The 20,729-nt window shown below is 45.5% G+C and overlaps 1 protein-coding gene and 1 pseudogene across 1 annotated transcript; both read left to right on the top strand.

Moving 5' to 3' along the window:
- The window catches only part of LOC133381721 (zinc finger protein 208-like), a 32,589-nt pseudogene extending 15,271 nt beyond the window's left edge, over window positions 1–17,318 (top strand).
- Window positions 367–11,957, top strand: LOC133381704 (zinc finger protein 773-like). The gene is made up of 5 exons (XM_061621109.1): window positions 367–452; window positions 3,207–3,377; window positions 4,464–4,590; window positions 8,845–8,919; window positions 11,062–11,957. The coding sequence occupies exons 2-5, from the start codon at window positions 3,234–3,236 to the stop codon at window positions 11,292–11,294; spliced, it is 579 nt and encodes a 192-aa protein (XP_061477093.1). The 5' UTR covers window positions 367–452; window positions 3,207–3,233; the 3' UTR covers window positions 11,295–11,957.
- Window positions 17,319–20,729: the final 3,411 nt, after the last annotated feature.

Genomic DNA, 20,729 nt, shown 5'->3' with positions numbered 1-20,729 from the left:
GTCTCTAACACATCCTAGTATTTTGGGCATCAATTTCTTTTCTAAAGAGCCCATTCCGGCGTGTTCCGTTCCAGCTTTTACACCGTCCCTCCTGAACACTTTACTTTTTACACACAAATGTGTATATTGTATATATCACACAGCACACACGCACACACCTATCTCGCCACTGCTTCTGCGGGAGGCAAGAGAGGAAGAAGAGGTGCAATATTGGGACAGATGGGAGGGAGGAAACTGTTGGCAGTGGGGGGACAGAAGCACCTCTTGCCACTTAGTCCTCCGATGGGTTAAGGCAAGGAATTCTGGTTCCTAGAGAGGCAGGAAGTCTTAATCACATGGAGGGGGGAGAGCATATTGAAGGGGAAGTAGGAGGGCTGTCTTCATTGGTATTCCGGGTAAAGAAAGTATTAGGCCCAGAGAGGAGGAAGCGGGAGCGTGCAGAGGGCAAAGAGGTGCAAGGGGGGGGATTTGGTATTTTTGTTGGGGGGTGAGGGAAAAGGAGGGAAGAGCCCCACTCCCCCCTTTTCCTCAGGGGGACCCATGCTGCATGCAATCCATTTGCAGAGGGGGGTCCGAAGTGCCGCGGGGTTGGCCTTTCGAGGCCCTCTTGGAAGCCATCGCCCAGGGAAAGGGATGCAGCTGTTGGGGGTTGATGTCCTGTGTTGGTTTTGAGGGCCACAGCTGGGGGAGGGGAGCTGCCTTTGCAATTCCTGAACCTGACAGGGGACTGGTGGGGGGAGGGGAGAGAGAAGGAAGTTTTGCTTTTTGGGAGGGGGAGGGGGTTGATGGAAGTGGCCCCTCTTCCCTCTGGGCATCCCTAGAAAGTGCCCCAGAGCTGGAGGAAGAGCCCCTTTTGGATTTCCTAAACTGGAAGAGGGGCTGGTCAGTTTCCTTCCTGCCAGGCAAGGAAGATGGAGGGATGGAGAGAGGAATCTGAAACTGACCAGGCTCTGAATGGGCTTCTAGAAGCTCTCAAGGCAGAGGATGGAGGAAATGGATGAATAAATGTCCCCTCCTCAGCTGGGCTCCAGGGGAAGAGGCTTCTCCAGACATCCCCTTGGGAGTGTGTTGGAGGGGAACATTGAAGCCCCCTTGGGGTGGATCTCAGCTTCTCTTGCAGGATTGGCTCCTCTGTGGGGGTGCTGGCAGCGTCCCCTCTGTCCAAAGCACAATAGCTGGGCAGTGGTCGCAAGAGCTCTGTAAGGCGGTCTTGGATGAGAGCCTGTGGCTAATGTAGTGGTTAGGGAATATTCTTCAACCCGAGGGCCACATTTACGCACAAGCAGCCAATTTACTGTCAAATGCCAGAGTGGGTAGAGCTATGGATGTGTCACTGACATTTGTATAGTAGAGTCTCTTGTAGCCAGGAACAAGTCAGACATTTCTTCAGTGCAATTAATTAATTATTAGATTTATATCCTGCCCTTCCTCCCAGTGGGAGCCCAGGACAGCAATACAGAGCTCTCTAAGGAGCGGGGTCAGAGCACTGGGGGGGGAGAGAAAAAAACTGCTTTCCCTCCCAAATTTTCCACTTTTGTTATGGGCCTTCACATCTCTACAGTAGTGTAGTGGCAAATTCAGAAGTGCAGGGTCCTTTCATGATAGCCATGCCCCCTCCCATCCTGTTCCTGCTGGGTTGAGAATGAGATGCATGTTAATGCCTTCTCCCACAGCTAGGAGCCAAAAAGCATGGAAGGGCAAAGTGTTGCCTCCTGAGAAGAGTCTCAGTGGCTGACTTCACCTCCTTTCACTCTGATTCACTCTAATTATCAGGAAAGAACAAGGAAGCATGTTAGAAGACTCTTCTCAGTGGCTAATACACTCTCCTTTCTTGCTGATTGGCTCACAAGTTGCTGGAGACATGGGGACTCTGCTGAGAGCCTGCTCCCAAAGAAGTAAGGGGTCTAAGATCTCCCCCCCCAGATCTATGCAGGTCTCTGGGTCTACTTTTTTTCAGCCCAGCCCACCTCACTGGATTGTTGTGAGGATAAACTTTTATGTGCCACTCTAGATTTCAGACATCCACTCTGTGTGGGACCTTCCACATCTGTGGAAGTGTGTGTGACTATTGTATTGGAATCACAGTTTAATGCTGAACTATGTCCACAGAGACCCAGGTTCAAATCCCTGCTCAGGAGTGAAATTCAGGTGGTGTCCTGGTACCAGTGACAGTGTTGATGTGAAGACAAAAGGAGGGGGACAAATTATGTTTCCCACTGTGAGCTCATTAGAGGAAAGCCTGCACAGAAATATAAAAATATATTGAAATGTTTGGATAAACCTATAATAAGCAAATCAACTTATTACCCCAGTTGCTCAACCCTGTGTGGTGAGTTTGCTGTTAAGCTTTCCACCTTGTGCATCACCTCTCCAACTTGGAGTAGTGTTCTGTAACTTGGTGCCCTCCAGGTATGGTTGGACCAACTCCCATCAGCCCTGGACAACATGGCAAAACGCCAGGGATGATGGGAGTTGTAGTCCAGGAATGTCTAAAGGTTAACTCAGATTATACAAGTGGATGGTACCAAATAACGTGTCCTGCTGATCTTGAAATGGATGTATTGCAAGTTGTTCTTCATACTCTTTTCATTGCCCAGTGAGCTGAACCAGACTGAATGCATCTCACTTTTCCTCTCCCCATATTTCTGATGGAAAGACTGGAGGTGTTTTGCATCCCCAGGAAGCTCCAAGATGGAGTCATTTGACCAAATTCACCCCCAGTATTTCTTGACAATGTGTGCAAAACCTATTTTTTTGCCAACTGTCAGGGAGATGACATGGAATTAATATCTGTGCAGAATAAATTTTTAATTATATCCATGATGAAAAGGGCCCAATAATAAAGCCTGAAATGGTTCACAATGTGACGAAGAAACTCTGTGGGGCTCAGGAATTAAAGACTTTGCGGAAGCAGAAGCAGAGATGAGAGGTGAGGGGTCCGAGATGGGTGAAATTCCTGGGGGTGGCAAAGGACACAACAGGTGCCCAAGCATGGAGAAAAGTCTGGAAGAAACTGGAGAATGTTCTGAGAGAGATTTGGGGCCTTTAAGGCCTTTTGCAGATCAAGCATTGTGGGGGAAAACAACAGAGGAAAGGGACGTGCCATTTATTGATTTGGATTGAGGCTGCTTATAACATTCAAACCTCTGAAACCCAAATTGGCATGAAGGATGAAATCCCTCCCATTCTCCGTCTCTCCCCTGCAGGCCCTTGAGAGCTGCTCCCTACAAAACATGCATCGTGGTGAAAGCTGTGGGAGTCCCAGAGCTGGCCTAGTTTACTCCTCCCTCTCAGGCAGCGCCATGGCCTCAGAGGCACCGTCCGGATTGTCTCTTCTGTGGGATAGAGTGGAAAGAGCAGCCGGGCAGCCCAATCAGGTAAGGGGAGGATCATTGGGGGAGAGACCGAGGGGACAGCTGGGGTGCATCTCTCTGAGCATAGCGGGGAGGGCTCTGGGAGAATACTACCTTTGAGGCTGCATAAGGAGAGCCTGCCGGATCAGGCCAATAGCCCGTCTGTTCCAGCAGCCGGTTCTTGCAGTGGCCGACCAGATGCCTGTGGGAAGCCTGCAAGCAGGACCTGAACACATGAGCACTCGCCCCACTTGTGATTCGGTGACACGTGTCTGGCAGAACTCTGGCAAAACTCCTAAAATACACTCTTGGAGAGGTGGGATCTTTTTCGAGAGACAGTCAAGCTCTGCCCTGCAATTGTGTCTGAGCAGTGTAAAATCCAGAAATACTCTCCCCCACAAAAGCTAAATAAAAAGTAACTGTACTAAAGAAATGCAAACAAAAAGGGAGTGGGACAGCTTCAAGAGAGTCACATGGCTTGGTACCAAAGTACCTGATGGAACGCCTCTCCTGATACGAACCCACTCGTACACTCCGCTTAACATCTAAGGCCCTCTTCTGGGTGCCCACTCCGAGGGAAACTCGAAGTCCGGCAACAAGGGAGAGGGCCTTCTCAGTGGTGGCCCCCAAATTATGGAATGATTTCTGTGATGAGGTGAGCCTGGCGCCAACACTTATCTTTTCGGCGCCAGGTCAAGACTTTCCTCTTCTCCCAGGCATTTTAGCATGTGCTTTTAAATTGCTTTTTAAAATGTATTTTTAGATTTCTATATCGTTTTTGTGGTAAACCACCCAGAGAGCTTCGGCTATGGGGTTGTATATAAATGCAATAAAATTAATTAATTAATCCCAGCGTGCCCCACTGGTCAGGCTATTAGTACGATATGAACCAAAGTGTAGCTGCCAAGTGTCCTGCTCTGTTGCAATTCCCAGCATACTGCCTCTGGCAGTGGAGGCAATGCATTGCCATTGTGGCTCGTAGCCACTGATGTCCTGATCCTCCATGGATTTGTCCAATCTTCTTTGAAAGCTATTCAAGTTTTTGGCTGAGCAAATGGTACATGTTGGAGAAACTGCCTCTTCTTCTTCCATGATCTGTTGCCCTTCCAGGGTCTGGTGACCTTTGAGGAGGTGGTCGTGTATTTCACGGAGGAGGAATGGGCCCTGCTGGATCCTGGCCAAAGAGCTCTGCACAGGGAAGTCATGGAGGAGAATTATGAGACGGTGGCCTCTCTCGGTAAGGGCACTTTTCCCCCTTGACTGATGAATGTTGAAGGTATGGATTTAGTACCTGTGCTATTTAACCTTCCACTGCAGGGATGCTGTCATGGAAATGGGTGCCTGGACCCTGGATATTTGGGGAGGGACTGCAGCTCAGAAGGGGAACACCTGCTTTGCATGTAGAAGGTCCGAGGTTTAGTCCCTGGCAGCTCCAAGAGGGGTGAAAGGATCCGGTGAATGCAGCTTCCTCTGTTCTTGGGGCTTTTTGATCATTAAGTGCGAAAAGTGCCCCTCCCTGCCGCCTTTAGCTGCCCCATGATGAAAAATCTTACCTTGCAGCAGGAGGAGGAGAGGGCAGGAGCTCCCAAACTCCAGCAGAGCATCTTCTCTTGCATCCTCAACAGATGATTGACACTCTGTGCCTTGTACTCTAACCTCCCAGTGGGAAGAGATGCTCCTGGGAGCACCTCCTGCCTCCTCCCTCTTCCTTCCTCTGCCCAAAGGTCAGCTTTTGTCTTTGAAGCAGGAAGAAGCGGCAGTTTGGAGAAGAGGAAGCGGAGGTGGAGGCTACAATTTGTAGGGAATGACCTCCAGAAGACAGGACAGAGAGCAAGATTTAGCTTTGCCAGCTCTGGTGGGAAGTCTGGAAACATAAATGGAGCACAGAGACTCTTTGACTCAGGCAGGGACACAGCGAAGGCAGCAGGCAAGAGGGACCCCGAGAAAGGCTCCTTGGCAGCTGGAACAAGGGCCGTTCCCTCAGCTAGCAGAGATCCCAGGAAAGCAGAAATTGCAGCAGCAACCTTGACGGGACCTTTGTTGCAGCAGAAAAGGGTCGAGAGAAGGCAGGAAGCGGACTTCCGGGAAGGGTGACTTAGCCTGTGCCTGCTTTTGGGACGGGCTCCCACCGCAAAAGAAGCTTATTCAGATATAAATCAGTCAAAACATTTTTTTTTTGACTGATGAAACGTCTCCCGGGCAGGGAGAAACGAAGAGATTAACCTCAAAGCCTATTTTTGTTGTGAGGACTAGATTTCATTAATTTATGAGACGAGGTCCAACCGACAAAGAGGGACGGATTTTTCATCAAGCTCTATCTGATAAAGCGACACGTTCATCTTTTCTTCAAAGAGAGAACGGACTAACAGGCAAGCACCCTTCTTTCTATATTTTTTTTTATTTGACTTAAATCGTTGCAGTAAAAGGAGATTTGCCAGATTGATCGGCTTTGGACATCTTCTCGGTGAGCTATAACTCTTCTCTGCTATTCACTAATTAACAGCTTATCTCTGTTTTTGTTGCAAAAAGCTGTCCTGGATTTGCATTCTAAAGATATACACAGAAGAGGGATTTCTATTCTTGATTTCTATTCTGAAGAATATTATATTGTCTGAGACTACTCTCTTTTTGGTTTATTTTATTTTGACGAATCTGTTTCCTGACGACGCCATTAATTGTTTCGATCCTGGGAACTACATTTTGTTTTCTTAAGCATTGAGAGATAAGGCTGGCTGCTCTGTTTATACTGTGATGTCATCAAGCTTGGAGTATTAACCCAATTGTTGCTGAAATAAGAAGTGGTTCTCTTATATTTTTCTTTTAAAATGGCAATCAAGAAAGTGGCTGAGAATCTGGAAGTAAGTAGGTTTCAGAAAATAATGGATGAGATTGAGATAACGAAACGAACCCTGAGACAGGGTTGTAAGGAGCTGAAAATTGAATTGTGCAAAATGATGCAGGAGTTTAAAGAAATAGGGGTCCCTGTGAGAGAGGAGACCCTGGAGACTGGAACAAACGTGGAACAGGAAAAAGATCTGGAGTTTATGGATTTTAGAAATAAAATCTACTGTTTGGAATTCAATGTTGTCTCTGAAGAAATTGGTGAAGATATTAGAGATAAAGTTATCAATGGCATGGATAATCTTCTGGACTGGAATGATGTGATGGAGCCTAATATAGAGAAAACCTATGGAATTAACTGCAGACATGTGACAATGGAAAAACTTTCAAGAGATGGGCCAGTACATTTTGTAAAAAAGAATAGAGATATGATTTTGCAGCAGTATTCCAGCAACCTATTCAGAATGGATGGCAAGAAGGTATTTGGGATGGAGGAAATTCCCATCAGACTCTTACTGTATGACTATGGCTATGACAGCAAGATTATTACGGAATACTGATAATGGAGGATTGGACACTGAAATTACTGGACTTAACAAGACTATTGAAGATGGAAGATGGAAGATGGAACTAATAGGGATAATAGAATAATGGCTACTGAAATTATTGAACCTAACAGATTCTGATGAGATGGATTAATCGAAATGTTTATTTTGACTATGGTTATGATAATAAGATTATTATAATTATTAATGAGATGGATTAATCGATATGCTTATCTGGAGAAAAATTGATAGATATATTTCTTAAAGAATTGAAACCTCTCTTTGACTTTTTGTGGAAAGAATAAAGTAATGTTTACGAGATTTGATGATTAAGTAAGATAACTACTGGAGGAAAGTGATTTTATAATATGATTTAAGAGACAGGATTGTTATTCATTGTAGACTTATAACTGATTTGATCTATGACAAATGGGAAGTCAATATTTTACTTTTTATTTTTTTTTGTTTAACTATTTTTGATTTTGTTTTTTGTCTTTGAATGTTTTATGGTTTTGTCTTGTATGTTTTATGAAAATCTGAATAAAAATTATTGAAAAAAAAAAAGAGAGAAGGCAGGAAGCTGAGGTACGGAAGGAAAAGCAGGGGAGGGTGATGGAGTCAGACCCCAGTTGAGATGTGGGGCTAAGATAGATTTCAAGCAGCAAAAGGAACCGCACAAACTGGAACCCAGAGTGGGACCAGGAGTTCAGTTTTATCCACTTTTGGGAAAGGTTTCAAAGCAGATTCCCACATTGGTTAGCTGAGGGAGTTCTCTCTCCTGACCAGGTCATGTCCTGTGCATACGACTTGCAATGTCATCTCAGTAGAGAAGACCAATTTTACTCCTTAGGCTACTTTTACCCATCAGTTTTTGCCGGCAGTTAGGTCTGACCAGGTGAACCAAGTGGCCAGAGATCCCAGCCAAGAATCTTTTTAGGTCTAGGAATATCTATTGGCCGATCAAGAAAGGAAATCTTTATCAGTGTCTATGTATAATTAACATGTCTAATTTACTATACTTTGTGGACATAGCCACATATCAGAACATAGGTCTTACACAGCACATACAAAGGGGATGTACGCTAACGTGTTGCATTTCAAAGGACAGCATAGGTCACATTGATTTCCATCTGAAAAGGAGTGATCTCACCTTTGCTGCGTGTGGACCTTAACACTCAGAGCAGGTGGTTCTTTCTTCGACCAGTGTCACGGACAACTGGTAAAAATCCCCAAGGCTGTCCGTCTTTTATAGCTCTAGTTTGTATCTATCTAGACCAGGGTTTCCCGACCTTTGAGCCACAGATGTTGTGGGACTACAACTCCCATCAGCCCCATCCAGCATGGCCAATGGTCAGGAATTATGGGAACTGTAGTCCAGCAACATCTGTGGACCAAAGGTTGGGAAACCCTGATCTAGACTCTGTCAGTTCATGCTCATATTACTACTATACTCTTGTTTCCATCATTTGAACTCTCATCCTAACCTGCATCTTGATGCTGATGTTGTATTCTGATAAGTTCTCCTGACTCACCCCTGTACAGCTTCAGCCATATATAGACATGATCATTGGCTGAATGCCCGGACTCCTTATACAATGTTGATACTTTACGGGAAAGAATTTATTTTGGAACTACTGTAAACAAAACTCAAAGGAAAAAAGATTATTTAAGTGGCAGCTTGTCTTTTTACTCATGTTTTGGCTTGTATTGTTTGCGCCACTTTCCCCCACATAATTTTATGTAAATCAATTATAAAGAATTGGAGATGGCCAATTTCTATAAATACAGGTGGCCTGTGACACAGTGAATTGCATCCACTGTTGCTGACTTTACTAGGTTCTGCCCTAGTAGTTTGCAGCCTACTAAGAAGCTGGCTTTACTAGGTTCACCCCCAACAAGCATTTCAAGATGAGCTTCATGCCCAGTGGACGCATGTTCACAAGTGCCAGACTGACCCTACTTGGTCCACACAACTCTGTTGTATTCACCGAGAGCAGGACTTACCAGATCAAAATTATACCTTTTCTTATCTATAAAAATCTCTGTTTGTAACGGCTGAATATTTTCTGGTCAAAAGTAACTAGTCTTGTCTATTTCCTTCAAAGAGTCGGACCTCCGTTCGTATTGGGAAGAAAGAAACGATCCCTTTATCCAGTATCCCAAAGATGCGACATCAACAGGTAGATGTTCAGCTGCGTTGAGGCCCCATTTTGGTTTGGAAATTGTAGGATTTTTCAGTTCCTGTGTAATATGATTCATTGCAGATTAATTGACCCATCAGGGTGTGAGTTCTCCTGGAGAACATCTTAGATGTCTTTAGGAAGAGCCTGGTGGATCAGGCCAATGGCAGCATTCCTATAGGAAGCAAGCAAGCAGGACCTGAGTGCAACCCTTGCCCCGTTGGGAGCACAGAGACTGTCTTAAAGCTGCAAAGTGCTCTCTGAAGCACCCTTCCCCCTCCTTTCATAGTGCAGGAGGGAGGGAAAAAAGGTGCCTTTCGGATGGGCTGCCTGCCAGAGAAGTCCCATGCACAGCCGATCTTTCTAAAAAGCAGTGGCTTCCGAAAGGGAACAGGCACCCATAGCCAAGCTGAGCCCTTGGCTCGCCACCCCACACTGCTTCTTTCAACTTCAGGAGCTGAATGGGGCTGCTTCACAGAGCAGCGCTGGGAGGGAGAAGTGATTTCCATTCATTGGAAACAGCTTTCCCTACCTTGAGCAAAGACTCATTCAACCACTGATCAGCTGACTGGCAGGTGCAAGTGTGCCCCAGTCCAGCAAAGGAGCAATTGGCAGCCCATTTCAAGGTGCTGGTGGTTCTTTTGAAGCCTCACCTTTATCTGCCGCACATCTGATGTCAGATCGGAGGGTGGTGCCTTTATGTCCTCCCTGTAGACTTCCCATTCGCATCTGATCAGGCACTGTGAGGATGCTGGACTAGATATTTATTTTATTTATTTATTTAATTTAATTTATATACCGCCCTAAGCCAAAAAGGCTCTGTGGGCGGTGTACATAAGAGATAAAACAAGCACAATATATAAATACAATAAGTATAACGAAATCAAAGATCAAAACAAACAATAACAAAGAACCAACAACGTCAAAATACAACAATAATGAAAATACTGATAAAATACACTATAAAATACAATTTAAAATACACTTTCAAATGCCTGGGAGTATAAAAAGGTTTTCACCTGGTGCCGAAAGGATAGCAGCGTTGGCGCCAGGCGTACCTCATCGGGGAGACTATTCCACAGTTTGGGGGCCACTACCGAAAAGGCCCTAGTTCTAGTCACAACCCTCCGGGCTTCTTGATGGGATGGCACCCGGAGGAGGGCCTTAGATGTTGAGCGCAGTGTACGGGTAGGTTCATATTGGGAGAGGCGTTCCACCAGGTATTACGGTCCCATGCCGTGTAGGGCTTTATAGGTCAAAACCAGCACTTTGAATCTAGCCCGGAAACAAATAGGAAGCCAGTGCAGATGAGCCAGAACAGGTGTTATATGAGCAGACCTTCTGGTCCACGTCAGTAATCTGGCCGCTGCATTCTGGACTAGCTGTGGTTTCCGAACTTTCTTCAAGGGCAGCCCAACGTAGAGCGCATTGCAGTAGTCCAGCCTAGATGTTACCAGAGCGTGAACAACTGAGGCAAGGTCATCACTGTCCAGATAGGGACATAGCTGGGCTACCAGTCAAAGATGGTAGAAAGCATTCCGTGCCACCGAGGCCACCTGGGTCTCGAGAGACAAGGAAGGATCGAAAAGAACTCCCAAGCTACGAACCTGTTCCTTCAAGGGGAGTGTAACCCCATCAAGAACAGGATGAACATCCTCCATCTGGACAGTGAAGGCACTCACCAACAGCGTCTTGGTCTTGTCAGGATTGAGCTTCAGTTTGTTAGCTCCCATCCAGTCCATTATCACGGCCAGGCAGCGGTTTAGCACGTTAACAGCCTCACCTGAAGAGGATGAAAAGGAGAAATAGAGTTGTGTGTCATCAGCATACTGATGACAACGCACCCCAAAACTCCTGTTGACCGCACCCAGCGGCTGCATGTAGATGTTAAAAATCATGGGGGACAGGACCGATCCCTGCGGGACTCCACAATGGAGAATCCAGGGTGTCGAGCAATGTTCCCCAAGCACTACCTTCTGGTGACGACCCACCAAGTAGGAGCGGAGCCACTGCCAAGCAGTACCCCCAACTCCCAACTCCGTGAGTCTTCCCAGAAGGATACCATGGTCGATGGTATCAAAAGCAGCTGAGAGATCAAGGAGAATCAACAGAGTTACACTCCCCCTGTCCCTCTCCCGACAGAGGTCATCGTACAGGGCGACCAGGGCTGTTTCGGTGCCATAACCAGGCCTAAAACCGGATTGAAATGGATCAAGATAATCAGTGTCATCCAAGAGCGTCTGGAGCTGGCCGGCAACCACCCGCTCCAGGATCTTGCCCAGGAACGGAACATTCGCCACAGGTCTATAGTTGTTCAAGGTATCTGGGTCCAAGGAGGGTTTCTTCAGGAGTGGTCTCACCACCGCCTCTTTTAGGCAGTCAGGGACCACTCCCTCTCTTAAAGAGGCATTTATTACCTCCTTGGCCCAGCCGGCGGTTCCGGTCCTGACAGCTTTCACCAGCCAAGAGGGGCAAGGATCCAGTACAGATGTGGTCGCCCGCACCAGTCCAAGGATCCTGTCAACATCCTCAAGCTGCACAGACTGAAACTCATCCAATAAATGAGGACAAGACCGTGATCTGGATACTTCATTAGGTCCAACTGCTATAATATTGGAGTCTAAGTCCCAGCGAATGCATGCGATCTTATCTTGGAAGTGCTCGGAAGTGATGCCTTCACGTGCTCCCTGTAGACTTCCCATCTGCATCCACTTTGGCACTGTGAGGATGCTGGAATAGATAGGCCTGTGGTCTGATCCAGCCAGGCTGTTCATATAAGGAGGGGGAATGGCATCCAGGTTGAAGTTTCCTTCCCATCTGCTGAGAAATCCCCAAATTAAGATAGCTGGATTGGTTTCCACAGTGTCACTGAATTGAGATTTTTGAACAGTTTCTTGTCCACAAGAGACATTTGGATCTACATGTCCCTGTGCTATTCATCTCCAGGAGATCTAAGATCGTTCTTTGTTATGGAGAGAGGAGAATAATTTCAGTTCAGAACTAACTAGCTTATCTGTATCTTTGAAAGAAATGTCAAACCTGGGCTTAGTCTCTTGGCTGGAAGAACAAGATCTAATTGTACAGGGCTTTGATGAAGGGGAGAGATCAGTCGGGCATTCCCCTTACGGTTCAGAGCATCATTGCAAACTCGTGTAGTGTTGGTCTTTGGCCATCCCTGTCTTAGCTCAGCTAAGTTTAATCCCTTGAATCTTCAGGTGGAATTTAGAAGTGTCTTTATCTGAAAACCTGCAGCGCAGCTGCCAGCCAGTATTGACAGTACTGAGCTCGAGGGACCAGGGGTCTGATTTAGTATATCACAACTTCATTTGTTCCTATATTTCTGTCTGACCGGCTCTTTTGACTGCAGTCAAATTATTAAGAATCAAGGAGAAGTGAGCTGTGCCCAATTTGTCCTGTTCTGCAGACTTGCTGCCCTTCTCTTCCCCCACACCCCACTTTTCATTGCATATTATTTTAGAAATATATATCACAGTTGTATGGCAGTAGCAGGAAACCCAGACAAATCTGGGCTTAGTGACATCAAGTGTTATATGGACCTGAAAGGAATTTATGTTGCTGTGTGAGACTGCAGGATATTCAGGTAACCTTGCTTTCATCTGGCCACGCAAAGATAACGTAAAATCTTTATTACGGTCCAAGACCAGCGGTATAATTACGGATCCTCTGAATATCAGAGTGGAGATAGAATAGAATACAGTATCAGTGCAGTGAGAAAGCTAAAAAGCTAAAACCGGGTCCACATAGTAATCTAGCTAAAACCTTGATCTAATAGACATCGCATTAGGTCCCTCCTGCGAGCCATAGCAGCTGTGCAGAACGAGGCGACCTCAGAGTGATCCGTGATTCTGAATCTGCCATTAAATATTGTAAAATCATAGCTTCTGGGCTCAGAGGAAGATTAGATAAAAGTGGGGAGATGAACTTAAGGCGGAGATCTGAATAAAAAGGGCAGCAAAGTAGTACAAGGTTCACTGTCTCGACCGCATCTGCTCCACAGGGGCAAGTTCGATCATAACAATCGACTCCCCTGTATCTACCCTCCATTAGTGCCGAGGGCAGAACATTGAGTCGTGCCAGGGTAAAAGCTCTCCTGAGTTTCGGGGTAGATAAACTTGAAATGTAAGTGGCCAAGATACAGGGATTTACATTAATACTGCATTCTGAATAAGCGGCAACTAGGCTCATGTTGTTCTGATACTCAACATCTTTGAGGCGTTGGATGATTGTTGTTTTAGCGGTCGTATGGCCTAGGGCACCAATCGCTGGGAGCGAAAAACCGAGAGTTCCGAGTTTGTGAATCGTTACCCGATGCCATTGAGATTGGAAGGAATCTTCCAAAGTTAAGGGGGGCAATCCAGTGGGTAAAAATAGCAGCTTCATCCAGTAGTTAAATTTTAATATCCAAGCGTGGGTCTCAATCAGAAGGGCACCTAATTCCAAGCGCAAGGTCACACTGGGGACACATCTCGGAGCGCCCAAAATGGACCTCATGAATTTAGATTGTACCCTCTCCAACAATGCGTAATTGCCTCCACTACAAATTTGGGTCCCGTAAAGAAGTTGAGGAAGCACCTTGGCGTTGAATACCTGGACTGCTGCCGGAATGTACTGACCGCCCTTTGTATAAAAGAAGGTCAGTAAAGCTCCGGCTGATTTCTGTGCGGTCGTAGCAGACTGGACAAAATGCGCATTCCAAGAACCTAAGGGATGGAATGCAATGCCAAGGTAACTGAAGGCGTTGACTTGGTCAATAATATGGTTGTCAATTTGCCAGCGGTGTTTATGTCTACTTTTGGCGAAAACTAAAACCTTGCATTTCGCATAGTTAATTCTCAAAAGTTCATCCACACAAAAGGAGGCAAGTTCTCTTAAGAGACGACGTAAGCCCACCTGCGTTTGGCATAACAGGGCAATGTCTTCGGCATATAGAAGACAGGTTAAGTGTCTCCTTGCCAAGACAGGAGGGTGAGAGTTTACTGCCGACAGGTGTTTTGTCAGCGAGTTTATATAGATATTGAATAGGGAGGGAGGGCCATGCAAAGATAAAAGGGGGAGAATAATGGAGATGTAAAAATAGAGAAGCAGATAATTGGGCTTCATCTGTGATGAAATGCTTTGTTTCTGCCTTGAAATTCCAATGTGTTTTTTTCAACCCTCTTCCCCCCCAGCAGGTGACCAGCAGAATGAGAATAATAGAAAACCACAGATGGTGCCACTGGTAATAGCCAAGACTGAGAGTCACACAGGGGAGAAACCATTTAAATGCATGGAGTGTGGAAAGAGCTTCAGTCAGAGCGGTCACCTTACTTTGCATCAAGGAACCCATATAGGGGAGAAGCCATTTAAATGCAGGGAGTGTGGAAAGAGCTTCAGTCAGAGCAATGAGCTTACTTCGCATCAAAGAACCCATACAGGGGAGAAACCATTTAAATGCAGTGAGTGCGGAAAGAGCTTCAGTGTAAGCAGTAGCCTGAAATTACATCACCAAACACACACAGGGGAGAAACCATTTAAATGCATGGAGTGTGGACAGGGCTTTAGTCAGAGAAGTAAGCTTACTTCACATCAAAGAACACACACAGGGGAGAAACCATTTAAATGCATGGAGTGTGGTCAGGGGTTTAGTGAGAGAAGTAAGCTTACTTCACATCACCGAACACACACAGGGGAGAAACCATTTAAATGCAGAGAGTGTGGAAAGTGCTTCAATCAGAACGGTAGCCTTACTTCGCATCAAAGAACCCACACAGGCGAGAAACCATTTAAATGCAGGGAATGTGGAAAGAGCTTCAGTCAGAGCAATAACCTTACTTTGCATCACAGAACACACACAGGGGAGAAACCATTTAAATGCAGAGAGTGTGGAATGAGCTTCAGTCAGAGCAGTGACCTTACTTCGCATCAAAGAACTCACACAGGGGAGAAGCCATTTAAATGCAAGCAGTGTGGAAAGTGCTTCAGTCAGAACAGTAGCCTTACTTTACATGAAAGAACCCACACAGGCGAGAAACCATTTAAATGCAGGGAATGTGGAAAGAGCTTCAGTCAGAGCAGTAAACTTACTTTACATCAAAGAACCCACACAGGTGAGAAGCCATTTAAATGCATGGAGTGTGGAAAGAGCTTCAGTCGAAGCAGTGACCTTACTTCGCATCAAAGAACCCACACAGGGGAGAAGCCATTTAAATGCAAAGAGTGTGGAAAGAGCTTCAGTCAGAGTAGTAGCCTTACTTCACATCAAAGAACCCACACAGCGGAGAAGCCATTTAAATGCAGTGAGTGCGGAAAGAGCTTCAGTGTAAGCAGTAGCCTGAAATTACATCACCGTACACACACAGGGGAGAAACCATTTAAATGCATGGAGTGTGGACAGGGCTTTAGTCAGAGCAGTAAGCTTACTTCACATCAAAGAACCCACACAGGGGAGAAGCCATTTAAATGCAGTGAGTGCGGAAAGAGCTTCAGTGTAAGCAGTAGCCTGAAATTACATCACCAAACACACACAGGGGAGAAACCATTTAAATGCATGGAGTGTGGACAGGGCTTTAGTCAGAGAAGTAAGCTTACTTCACATCAAAGAACACACACAGGGGAGAAACCATTTAAATGCATGGAGTGTGGACAGGGGTTTAGTGAGAGAAGTCAGCTTACTTCACATCAAAGAACCCACACGGGGGAGAAGCCATTTAAATGTAAGGAGTGTGGAAAGAGCTTCAGTCAGAGTGGTAACCTCAGGTTACATGAAAGAACACACACAGGGGAGAAACCATTTAAATGCAGTGAGTGCGGAAAGAGCTTCAGTCAGAGAAGTAAGCTTACTTTGCATCAAAGAACCCATACAGGGGAGAAACAATTTAAATGCAGTGAGTGTGGAAAGAGCTTCAGTCGGAGCAGTGACCTTACTTTACATCAAAGAACCCACACAGGGGAGAAGCCGTTTAAATGCAAAGAGTGTGGAAAGAGCTTCAGTCGGAGTGGTAACCTCAGATTACATGAAAGAACACACACAGGGGAGAAACCATTTAAATGCAGTGAGTGCGGAAAGAGCTTCAGTGTAAGCATTAGCCTGAAATTACATCACCAAACACACACAGGGGAGAAACCATTTAAATGCAAGGAGTGTGGACAGGGCTTTAATAAGAGCAGTCACCTTACTTCACATCAAAGAACCCACACAGGGGAGAAGCCATTTAAATGTAACGAGTGTGGAAAGAGCTTCAGTCAAAGCGGTCCCCTTACTTCACATCAAAGAACCCACACAGGGGAGAAACCATTTAAATGCAGGGAGTGTGGAAAGAGCTTCCGTCGGAATGATCACCTTACATTACATGTAAGAACCCACACAGGGGAGAAACCGTTTAAATGCAGGGAGTGTGGAAAAAGCTTCAGTGTAAGCAGTAACCTTGTTTTACATCACAGAACCCACACGGGAGAAACCATTTAAATGTAGTGTGTGGAAAGAGGTTCAGTCAGAGCACACTTACTTCTCATGAAAAAACACTGTGGAGTAACTTTTTTAATGCACGGAGTATGGAAAGAGATTCAATGAAAGCAGTAGGCTTACATCACGGGATACACAGGAGAAACAATTGAAATTTAGGGAGTATGGAAAGAACTTCAATGGGAGCTTTATTCTTCATCTTGCAGGCTACATAGATTAAAGCTCTATACAGGTTGGGGCCAGGATTCTTAAAAGATTATCTCACATGTTATATATTCAGCCCATCACTGAAGTCTGCAGAAGATGGCCTCTTACGCATACCATCTCATTAGGAAGTCCACTCTGCATGATAGAGAAACCTGGCCTTTTGTGTGGTGGCATCTACTTTTTTGAACTTCCTCCTGTTACATATCAGACAGGTGTTTTTTTTTTGTGGTGCCTATAGAAGACCTTCCTTTTTCAACAAACCTTTTAAGTGCAGAGCTTTATTACTGTTTCTGTGGGATTTTAGAAGGTAAAGGTGTCCCCGCACTTGTAGTGCGAGTCGTTTCCGACTCTCAGGGTGACGTCTTGCGACGTTTACTAGGCAGACCGTATATATGAGGTGGGACTGCCAGTTCCTTCCCCGGCACTCATTTTACTGACCATGGATGGATGGGAGGCTGAGTGGACCTCGACCCCTTTTACCGGAGATTCGACTTCCTCCTTCCCTTGGAATCGAACTGCAGACGTGAGCAGAGCTTCGGCTGCATTACTGCCGCTTACCACTCTGCGTCACGGAGGGTCTGTGTGGGATTTTAAAATGTTTTTAATTGGTTTGCATATGAAATGTTTTTTTTATTGTTGGTATTTTTGAGATACTTTCTGGGAAGTGATTTCTAAATGAAAATAAAATAATACTAGTCCTTGTTTCTAATTGTCTCCTTACTGATTGTTTTCATATAGTTTAGTTTAGCATACCTTTAACTATTGATTTTATTGGTTTTTAGTGTTTTTTAAATGTTGATTTTTTTATTGACCATTTTAATGTACATTTTATGTTCTTTATAAAATTCTTCTGCAGTGTACACATTTTATTAATATAAATAACTAAAAATGTATTTTTGTGTATAACATGGTTTTTATTTTGCTTAGATGTTTTTTGTATTGGCTATTCTAACATCTTTCATAAAGTAAAATGAATTCACTAGTTTTCTGCTGATGTATTTTAAATACATTTTCCAAACTGATTTCACTCCACAGTCTCATCTGGTCTCAGTGCTATTTCCTAGCAGGCAAATGAAGGACCTCACTGTCATCTGGTGCGCATAAAGAAAAGGAGTGAGAATTGGGTTTTGTCAGCGGTCACATAGCCAAATGGCTTCTCCAGGCAATAGAAGGGCCTTTAGGAAAGGCAGCAAAGCTGCAGAAAATCTCTGCTTAAATTATTGGGGGAGGCAGTTTGTTGGGGTAGATAGTTCTGGGCCAGATATATGAATGGTCTGGTAACTTCAAACTAATCCATGTTGTGTAACTAATCCATGTTATGCAATTGTTAATGATGCTTCCCTGTAGTTTCTCTCTGGGAAGCAGTATGCCTCTGAATGCCATTTTCTGGGAATCAGAAGTGTGAAGATTACTGACTGGGAGGTCAGTTGCACAACTGCTGATCTTGGGGACCAGGTTTCTTGAAGGACTCCCTGTTCCTGTCCCCTCCTGCCTCTTCCTTGGGATCTAGCCAGTAAAAGTGATTAGACTGGTGAGCTGGTGTTATTCTTGTTGTTCCCAATGTAAATAACAGGTGCTTGTCAGGAACCCACTAGGGATCAGCTGCCCTGCACCTTCAATTTAGTGTTGCAAAGCTCATCGTGCAATTGTTTGTTGCATGATTGGTATCTCCTCTAGTTTGGCCCTCAGACTGGCAGTGGCTGTCCAAGGTCCTGTTCTCCAGCCTTCTTGCCTGAGAGCCTTTTGACTGGAAAGTTCTTCTGCCTCCACCTCATGCGCTCTGCCCAATGAGTAGGAGTCCCTCCCACAGGTTCCAGACTTTAATAACCTTGATTTTGAAAGTAGCTGTGTCAGAAACTCATTTCACAGAAAGCAAACTGGTGAGGTTTGGCCCAGAACTTGAATACAAGGCAGAGGTGGAGTCTGAGCCCAAGCACACAAGAGCACTTCTTTGAACCCAGTTTTTTTCCTGTGATAGCACATCTATTTCACAGAAGGCAAACTCTATTCTCTCCCCCTTCTGCCAGCCGACATGCCCCTCCAATCTCTCTTTCTCTCTCCCTCCCCAATTCACCAGCCATTCGCAACCTGGTAGCAGCACCAATAGTGCTGCTTAGTGGACCTACAAACAGCAAGAAAGGGTATTGCTGATCACCCCAGAGGTTCCTGGGTCATCCTGTGCTATCTCCCATTTCCCAACAAAAGGAGAGGCAGCAACATGTGTGGTTGGTGAATTTTGATAGGTCTGGCTGATTTGGAAGTTTCTGTTCTGGGCTGGTTTACGTAAAAATGTATTATAGCCCGGAACGGGTATCGGAACGTGGTTTGCGTGGACGTTTTGTGTCTTATTGCATGCATCCCATGTAGTCATGTGGGACTGGTGAATTTGGTGGGTCTGGCTCGCTGGGAAGTCGCCATTCGGGGCTGTTCATTCCGTTCCGGAGGGCATTTTGGTTGTTAATGGGTTGATAAAAATGCTATCGGAATGGTTTTTGTTCCTAAATGTTGTTCTCATGTGTCTCTAACACATCCTAGTTTTTTTGGCATCAATTTCTTTTCTAAAGAGCCCATTCCAGCGTGTTCCGTTCCAGCTTTTACACCGTCCCTCCTGAACACTTTACTTTTTACACACAAATGTGTATATTCTATATATCACACAGCACACACGCACACACCTATCTTGCCACTGCTTCAGCGGGAGGCAAGAGAGGAGGATGAGGTGCAATAATGGGACAGAAGGGAGGGAGGAAAATGCTGGCAGTGGGGGGGCAGAAGCAGCTTTTGCCACTTAGTCCTCCGATGGGTTAAGGAAAGGAGTTCTGGTTCCTAGAGAGGCAGGAAGTCTTAATCACATGGAGGGGGGGAGAGCATATTGAAGGGGAAGTAGGAGGGCTGTCTTCATTGGTATTCCGGGTAAAGAAAGTATTAGGCCCAGAGAGGAGGAAGCGGGAGCGTGCAGAGGGCAAAGAGGTGCAAGGGGGGGGTGATTTGGTATTTTTGTTGGGGTTGAGGGGTCAGAGCAACGGGGGGGAGAAAAAACCTGCTTTCCCACCAAATATTTCCACTTTTGTTATGGGCCTTCACATCTCTACTGTAGTGTAGTTGCAAATTCATAAGTGCACTCTAATTATCAGGAAAGAACAAGGAAGCATGTTAGAAGAGTCTTCTCAGTTGCTAATACACTCTCCTTTCTTGCTGATTGGCTCATAGGTTGCTGGAGACATGGGGACTCTGCTGAGAGCCTGCTCCCAAAAAAGTAAGGGGTCTATGATCTCTCCCCCCCCCAGATCTATGCAGGTCCCTGGGTGACCCTGGGGCAGTGACCACTTTTGTTCAGCCCAGCCCACCTCACTGGATTGTTGTGAGGATAAACAGTGCAGAATTTTTATGTGCCACTCCAGATTTCGGACATCCACTCTGTGTGGGACCTTCAACGTCTGTGCAGGTGTGTGTGTCTGTTGTATTTTTGGAATCATAGTTTAATGCTATGTCCACAGGGACCCAGATTCAAATCCCTGCTCAGGAGTGAAATTCAGGTGGTGTCCTGGGCCCAGTGACAGTGTCGTGGTGAAGACAAAAGGAGGGGGACAAATCATGGTGAGCTCATTAGAGGAAGACCTGCATAGAAATATAAAAATATAATAAAATGTATCGGTAATAATAATAATAATTAAATCAATTTATTGCCTCAGTTGTTTGTTGGCTATTAAACCGAGAAAGCAGAGGTTAAATTTCCACAAGTGAGCTACGTGACTTAGAAGCGAAAGTTGGCAGAGCTCGAGCCATCTTCAAGGACACATTGCTAAGCAACCTAGGCTCGGGCAGCTGGCCTTATCTATATAGAGGGCCAGCAGACTCTTGTGAGTGTGGGGGTCGAGGAGTTTGTACAGAGAGAGCTTGTGATATATTGTCAGTAAAGTGACTCTTTAAAACTTATTGCTTGTCCGGCTCATTGCTTCAACTGGCATCTAGCCTGTCACTATACTGTTCTGCATCCTGGGCATCTGCTTGCGCCAGATACAACATCCAACAAGTGGTAGCAGAGGATGGTTACCTGGTGCTGATGGTTACCTGGTGCTGAGGATTGCAGAAAAGCGGCAAAGAAAAGCCAGAACTGCAGACCAGCGAGAAAAACAGCAGA

The sequence above is a fragment of the Rhineura floridana genome, chromosome 3 (assembly GCF_030035675.1).
Source record: "Rhineura floridana isolate rRhiFlo1 chromosome 3, rRhiFlo1.hap2, whole genome shotgun sequence".
NCBI classification, from domain to species: domain Eukaryota; kingdom Metazoa; phylum Chordata; class Lepidosauria; order Squamata; family Rhineuridae; genus Rhineura; species Rhineura floridana.
This window is presented reverse-complemented; position numbering and strand designations above follow the sequence as displayed.